General features: G+C 45.1%; 1 protein-coding gene across 5 annotated transcripts in view; it reads right to left on the bottom strand.

Moving 5' to 3' along the window:
* Nucleotides 1–1,173: 1,173 nt before the first annotated feature.
* Nucleotides 1,174–7,895, bottom strand: part of C17H6orf89 (chromosome 17 C6orf89 homolog) — a 44,032-nt gene continuing 37,310 nt past the window's right edge. For all 5 annotated transcript variants that reach the window (XM_030795655.1, XM_012496420.2, XM_012496419.2 and 2 more), the window contains 2 exons: nucleotides 6,561–6,684; nucleotides 1,174–2,939 (listed from right to left, as the gene is read on the bottom strand). In XM_030795655.1, the coding sequence (XP_030651515.1) occupies nucleotides 2,845–2,939; nucleotides 6,561–6,684 (219 nt within the window). In that variant the 3' untranslated portion in view covers nucleotides 1,174–2,844. The remainder of the gene's footprint in view (nucleotides 2,940–6,560; nucleotides 6,685–7,895) is intronic.

The raw sequence follows: 7,895 nt of genomic DNA, 5'->3' as shown, positions 1-7,895 counted from the left end.
GCTTGAACCACTTTTATTTTATTCCCTCTCTTCCCTAAAAAAAATTGAGGATAAGCTCTGCCTCTTTTCATCAACCATAATAAGTATGGTATCCATTCACTACTTGACTGCTGGAGAGCTCAGGACATTTGGACAGAAATGCTTCAAACTGGGGCCAAAGTAGCCTGTCTTGTCAGAGAGCTGACTTCTGGGCATATGCATCTCGGTAGTGGGGGGCCACATGAAAGTGAACCTAACTCATGTACAGAGGTCATCGCCATGTCACCTCCTAGTAAATGCTCAATAAACTTGTAAACCACCCCCTCTTTAGAGCCCTACAGTTTTGTTCTTATTGTGGTGGTGGAGGTGGGGAGTTGCTTAGGTGGTCTTATTGTCACCCTGCAACCCCGCTTTCTCATCCTGACAGCCCTCTTTCCCATTCCGGGTCATACAGAGGGACTTTTGATGCTTCCAGCTAGATGGCAGGGGCATCCCGTGGCATCCTGCTGTGCAGGGCCTTGATCATCAGAAAGGGACTGGCTGGCAACCCCTAGCCACTCCTGTCGCTCTGGCCAGTAGTAGATTCTGCTTATCAAAATTAACTTGAGAAGCTGAACTGCTTCTGTGTATGTTGAAAACCCTCTTTGGAGAATGCTCCCCTAATACGAGTTTACATTCAAGTCTGAACTGGGTAGATTTTAAGTAAAATGAGTAGTATATGCATAAAAGTATCCACTTATCTTCTGCTACAGTCATTTTTTTGTTGAAGTACAAAATGGGACTTAGGGGACTTTCCCAGGGGATGCCTCAGAATACCAACACATGCAAGGGTTTCTTAGTTTTCAAAGTTTTGAGCTGAAGTGGGTATTTTATGGACATTTAAGATGTGAAGGGCAAGAGTGAAATGGGGAAAGGAACACAGAGTAACTCACAGAAACAAAACAGAGATCTCAATAATCAAAATAGTTGCTTTGTTCCTCTAAGAAACCTCTCTTTTGTTAACGGGTCTGATTTTTAAAAACTCTCAGAGGCCTCTAGAGCACTTGTTTACACATAGCCCTTCCCCATGTGCAGCCAGGGAAAGGACACTGCAGAAGGCTGTAAAAGCTTGCACAAAGCCGGCCTCTAGATGGTCCCTCTGGCTTAAAACCTCTGAAATCATAGCTGCTTAACAGCATCACTTTTATATGTACACAAGTTTTGTTTTTCCTGTATTCATCCACACGAGGGGTTGATTAAGAAAAAATTCCCTCAGGTACAGTTCATCGTAGTTTCACTGAAGCCCGTGGAGGAGGCCCTGATGTTTCCATCCTGAGCTCTGTGAACTCTGCTTGTCCTTTGCAAGCCCACAGACAAACAGGCCATTCAAGTGCTCAATGGTCTCCACTGCTGTTCATGAGACCCACAGAGAAAGAGGGCCTGAGAGATGAGATGCAGGCTCCTCCAGGAATGAAGAGGGCTTCACAACCGTCTTCACTCGTCATTGTCTGCCTCTGATCCATAATTCTGACATAGACACCTACTGTATCCATTTGATTTCTGCAATTCAGAACCAGAGGCCAAAGTGTAGTTTGCTTTTTCTTCATCTTGGCAATGGCATGACCAGTGGCCAGCTATCTAGTGGTGTCAATAAAAGAATAATGAGAGAAAAAAATAAAAGGAACAGGAAAAGAACATCCTTATTTACACCATTTGATTGCTACCTACTAAAAGCACTTGGGAGAAACAATGCACATAGTGAATCATCCAATCAGAAACACACAGCTTCGTATTATTACAAAAAAGAAAAACACCTCACCTTGTCTTTGTTTCCCGGCACAGACAGAAATCATTTTAAGACAGAGGATCACATAGGCAGTTGCACACCCAGCTGACAAACACTTTGGGTCTGGATTTCCTCCCCCAACCACATTACATCAGCTTTGACACATCTGTAAAACATCTTCTCTGCAGAAAGTCAGACCCTAAAGATCAAACCCAGGGAGGCACCCTCTCCACAGGCCAGCTACTTTAACTCATAACCCTCTGAAGACACTTGGTAAAGGCAACACAGCTGACAAGAGCACTGCTGCCTCAGCAGTAGTGGGCTCTGGCCCCGCCAAGGCAGGGAGGACTAGAGCCGAGCTTCTGAGAAGCCATCCAGATAGGCAAGGGAGAAGGGGAGGGAGTGCAGTGGCGATATAAGAACCTGATGAAATGGAAGAAAGCATTACCTTGGGAGTTACCATTTTGAATTATGATATAATCAGACTCTAGCCTGGCATCACAGAGACTCCAAGGGCCACGGACAATGGGAAAGAAGTGTACTTCTTGAATGCAATTCAAAGTTATCTGAACTTTTTTCACTGGTTCTAGATTCCACTTTGCTTGGGAAACTACAAGAACTTCTTTAATCAGCCATGGCCTTCCGAAAAGTAGAGTGATGTGACAGGGAAGACGGGGACAAGCAGGCCCACCTGGTAAAGGATGGCTCTGACATTAGAACCCGTTGGTTGCCCTCTCCACTGCCGGGGAAGGAAGCTGGCCATGCAGGTGAAGGAAGGCACCAGCCCTGTTTCCTGCCTGAAGGGCAGCATCAAGGTCATAGTGCCCAAAGGCCCGGAAGAGGTCAGTCTCAGATGGGTACTGGCAGAGTCCTAGCCAAGTGGCCAGGCTGAATCCTTCCTGAGCCATCTGCAGGAAGAGTCAGGAGGGCTAGGCTCTGGCCACTGCCTTGCAGCTCACAGCTGGTTCACACATGCATGCAAAGGGCAGGTAACTAAGTAACCAACTCCCAGAAAGCAGTTTCATAGTTTTTGTTTTTATTTTTCCCCTTTCAACCTGGTTTTCGGCTCTGGAAGCTGTTCCTGTGCACAGTTCTATTTCCTACAGTTCTGAGAAAGCGGTTCCATCGCAGATGACCAAAGGCTGGACCCCTCTGGCTATAATGTAGACCTTCCAGTGGGTGGTGTCGACATAGCCTTGAGGGGAAATAGCAAGAGGAAAGCATGTAAATGTCAGAAGGTGGGCACGAGCAAGGCAGGTCTGCCAGAGCTGGCCCTCAGGGTGCACTGCAGAGTCAAAGACAAATCTTTTTCTATTTAATTTAGTTTCCTTTTTTTTCTTTTTTATTTTTTAAGAGATGGGGTCTCACTATATTGCCCAGGCTGGTCTTGAACTCCTGGGCTCAAGCGATCCTCCTGCTTCAGCCTCCTAGAGTGCTGAGATTACAGGTGTGGGCCACCACACCTGGCTTAAAGACAAATTGCTCTGAAAGTCTTCTAGCACCTCCTAGCATAAGTATTCCTAGTTATTATCAGTCCTCTTTAAATGCTTTATCACCGCCCCTCACCCAGGGAACTGGGAATCACAATTCAGCAGGCTTACAAAGGCAAGATGCTCTAGATGAGGCTGCTGTTGGGCATCAAGTCTCAGCTTTTACAGCAAGAAGACAGAATGGATTCTGAGGGGGCACAAGACCTACTAGCCAATTTTCCTGTGTCTATCTATAATGCAGTTTCATTACAGAACATCCAGATTAACCTAAACCTAAACCAGCATTGCCCAAATTGGGTTCGGCAAACAGTAGTGTCCTGTAAGATATTCCAAAGAAAATAGGTTCCATGGCTAAGTAAGCCTGAGAAACACTAGGTTTCTCCAAGGCTTTTCAACATCTTTGATACACTAATAATGCACTATGCATCAACAAGACAGGCATTTCCCAAAGTCAACTGACTCAAGACCCTATTTGCCAAGGGTCTTTTCAAGGGGCTTCTGGTCCCACCTGTGGGGTCATGAGTAATCTGAAGAATTGTTTAGGAAACACTGACCTATCATTTGGGTGGGCTATGAAGGTAAACCTAAAAACTTTAACCTTTCAATAATCCCCAATGATGCTGAACATCATTGTGCCTGTAGTTTACAATACTTTTAGAAATTCTTTTTTTCTTTTTTTTTTTTTTGAGACGGAGTTTCACTCTTGTTGCCCAAGCTGGAGTGCAATGGCACAATCTTGGCTCACTGCAATCTCCATCTCCCAGGTTCAAGCGATTCTCCTGCCTCAGCCTCCCGAGTAGCTGGGATTACAGGTGCGCACCACCATGCCTGGCTAATTTTTTCTAGTTTTAGTAGAGACGGGGTTTCATCATCTCTTGGCCAGGCTGGTCTCGAACTCCTGACCTCAGGTGATCTTCCCGCCTTGGCCTCCCAAAGTGCTGGGATTACAGGCATGAGCCATCGCACGTGGCTTTAAAAAATATTTAATTCACTGATTTTAGAGACAGGGTCTCGCTTCACTGCCCAGGCTGTAGTGCAGTGGTGCAGTCATAGCTCACTGCAGCCTCAAATTCCTGGGCTCAAGAGATCCTCCCAACTCAGCTTCCTGAGTATCTGGAACTACAGGCGCATGCCACCAAGCCTGGCTAATCTTATAATTTTGGGTAGATACAAGGTCTTACTATCTTGCCCAGACTGGTCTTGAACTCCTGGGCTCAAGCAATCCTCCTGCCTTGGCCTCCCAAAGTGCTGGGATTATAGGTGTGAGCTACCCTGCTTGGCCCCTAACAATGCTGTCTTGTACACTTAAAAATTCGTTGGGAGGGTAGATGTCATGTTAAGTGTTTTTACCATAAGAAAATAAAATTTTAAACAAAAAAAATCTCTTGATGGGAAATTTATTCTAGAGTACTATGGGCCCTGCTCATCTTTAAACGAAGAGCACTGAGTAGAATTCAGCTTTTACTTGGTGACTCCGGAATGGTCATGATGGGCAATGACTATCCTGTACAGTGACTGCAGATGTTGTACCTGACCCCCAAAAGGTTTTCTGGTGATCTGGAACCCCTCTCCCGTCCATCTCCACAGGAAAATGTACATTTTGTCAAAAAGCACAGAACTTGCATGTCATGGTGCCATTCTTAAGGGTCCCTAAGGTAGAGGAACCGCCATCTGTCCTGTAACACTGAATGATTCTTCTTGGTCAGGGTCTGCTTTCCTGTCCTCATTGTTAACCGTGGCAGCGACAGCCATCATGCCTATTTCTGTCACTGCTTCAGGTGCTCACTGGCTTCCCCACCCCTCCCTGCCCCCATTCTTCTCCAACACTTGCTCTCCTCTTCTTCTCTTCAGCCCCCATCCCTCTCTGTGTTCTGCCACGTGACTGGCCTTTTATAGACACTGCCAACTACAGGGCTCCTTTCTCTCTAGACAACAAACCAGCCAGGCACAGCACAGCAGGTGTCATGCACCGGATATGAGGCTAATCCGGACTATCTGTACCAGCATTTGATGCTCAAGCTTTCTTGATCACTGCCAGACATTTTTTTTAATTTTTCCCTAATTCTGTAATTGGTATTCCGGTTGCTTGTGGGAGCCGGAAGTCTGGAATTCAGATAACTAAGGTGTTTCTGTAGCTGTCTGAATTGTTAGGCATTTGTAAAATATAAAACAGAAACTTGTTCAAGCACAACCACATGCTGCAAACCTAAATATGCCAGAGAGATTTTCGCAACAGTCATCTCTTGTGTTAAGAGTCACTCCATTACAGGAAAAAAGACTCAGAACAATTTCCATACAAGAATCCTCGTTTTTGTAGGAAGTTTCCCAAGAGCCAGGCCAGCTGTGCTCCATTATTAGTTAATGCTTGATTTGTACCTTATTTTTATTTTTCATTTCTAAATTGAAATAAAAGTTACATAACTTAAATTAAAACTTGGCATAGCTTGCAGTCCAATTCCTACCCTCATATGAGATGCAAGGTTTCTAGGAACTTGGGGGTCTTCTGAATGGGTAAAATTAAAAGAAATCAATTGGAAAACCAGCCTGGGCTCTGCCAGAGACTCCAGGTCTTGCCTAGGTTTTGTGAGGCAGGAAAAGCAAGGAGGTCAATGGTGACACTTGCTGATTTATTTGCTTCTTCCAAGAAAACTCGGCTGTCAAACTGATCGCTACTGACAGCAGTGGATTCAAACCTGTTTCTTTGGAACAGATTTTTAGGATATAAGGCACAGGACAAGTCACATTTGGGCAAACACTGAGCCAGGGTCAAGGGTGAGTCATCAGTGTGAGGTTGTGACTTGGCTGTGGCAGCCACACAGAAGGTAACATTTCCTTGTGTGACCATTGCCCTTATATACTGCTTGGTATTGTTTTATTTGCAAAATGGGTATATATTCCTGTAGTCCTTGATTGTCCCTCTCCTGGCTTGATTGTGTTCAAGCAGGCACTTAAGACCTGATGCTCTGCTCGACTGACAGTGGGGCCTTGGGGTGGTCACCTCTCCTCTCTGGGTCTCAACCTTTTCATCTATAAAACAAGGGATTGGTCTAAATATTTTCCAGAATCCTTCCTAACTTGAAGTTTCTATGATCAACAGACACATGCATTCTATATGTTGTATGTACAAGACATTTCTTTCTGCTATGTTTTCGCATTAAGTTGTTTAATTTCTAAGCATAAATGTTGAGCCTGTTAATAGGAGAATGTTATTTTTGGTTCTACTAAATACAACTTTTGTGAAGGCAGTATGTGATTCTTAAAATAGCTTTTGAGTTAAAAACTAAAAAGATCCATGGCTGACCCTGCCCTCCTGGGGCCCTACATACCGATATCCCCCGGCTCTATTGGCATGGCCACAGACTGACAATGTCTTCGGCACTGGAAGGGAGGGATGAGCTGCAACATGGCCTCACCGCTGCCAATGATAAATAGGTCAGGCATCTTATGCATCTGGAGGAAAGAACGAGGAGGGGAGGAAAAGGAAGGCAAAGAAAACAAAATAAAACCAGGGGGTTTAGTAAATAAAAATGCTTTCACATATGGCTCTGAGTTTCCTAGCCTAAGCAAAGAGGAAATAGAACCAATAACAAAAATTTGCAATTATGTCCAAAAGACAAAAACAAACTACTTTCTCCTAAGAATGGCATCTCTTGGTACTAAGACCAGAGTAAAATCTCTTCTGTGGGTTCTCCTAAAGAGGCACTATGTGATTTAGTGGGCAATACCCTCAACGAGAGCCCCAGAGTAGATCCTGCATGAGCTTCATAATTTGCAACTATTTTTAGCCACAGCTTCAAAGTAAGCCAAAGAAAAATACCTAATTGCAATTTAACAAAGGTGGTTCTAGCAGAAACCAACACGTGGCGGCTGAAGTATACAACATTCTGAGATTCTGGTTTGATGAAAACTTTTTAGATAAATAGATAACCAGCATATCCTTTGGGCACTCTTCCATGGAATGTTATTTCTTACCACCAGGCTCTGATAAGAATATTGCACAGCAGCAAGTTTAAGTTTACACCGCCTGGCAAGACCCAGGGGAGCAGACATACGTGCTACTGACTGAAAACTAATGACACTAAGACTGGCCTCTGATTTTGAAAACTAAGGAGACAACCAGCATACGCACCTGCAAAGCTAACTACTGCCCCTCTGAGGGCATGCTACTGCCAGCAACAGGCATTAAATGCAACCTGCTGTGTGCCAGGGAAGGAGCTGTGAACCCTGGGGTGGGGCTGGGACCAGGGCAGGGAATAGGGATAAAGAGAGAGATGGGTCTTGCTGGGACATTTCTCCTTACCTTGATGATGACAGAAAACCCCTAGGGCCTCTTCTCTCATCTCTTCCCCCTAGCTCTTGCCCTTCAGAGAAACCCTTTATATGCCCTATAAAGTGGGAGCCAGAAGTCTGACTCCCTGGGCCATGTCTTGGTTTTCTCTTCACCACTCAGGGCCTCCAGAGTCTTGGGTTTTGGCCCTATCTTCCCCTGTCCCCAACCCTGGTCTCTCTGCTGCTGCCACAGGCCTTGCCCATAATGTTTTCATGGCAACAGTAGAGCCATTTCACCTGCTAATGTGGTGACAGGGACAAGCCTGGTGTCTTCAGCTAGCCTTCAGTTGACTGGTACTAATAATGGCAGAAGCCTTAACATCTGTAGTCCT

The sequence above is a fragment of the Nomascus leucogenys genome, chromosome 17 (assembly GCF_006542625.1).
Source record: "Nomascus leucogenys isolate Asia chromosome 17, Asia_NLE_v1, whole genome shotgun sequence".
Classification (NCBI taxonomy): Eukaryota; Metazoa; Chordata; class Mammalia; order Primates; family Hylobatidae; genus Nomascus; species Nomascus leucogenys.
Note: the sequence above shows the minus strand (reverse complement) of the source record. Positions and strands in the feature narration are given on the sequence as shown.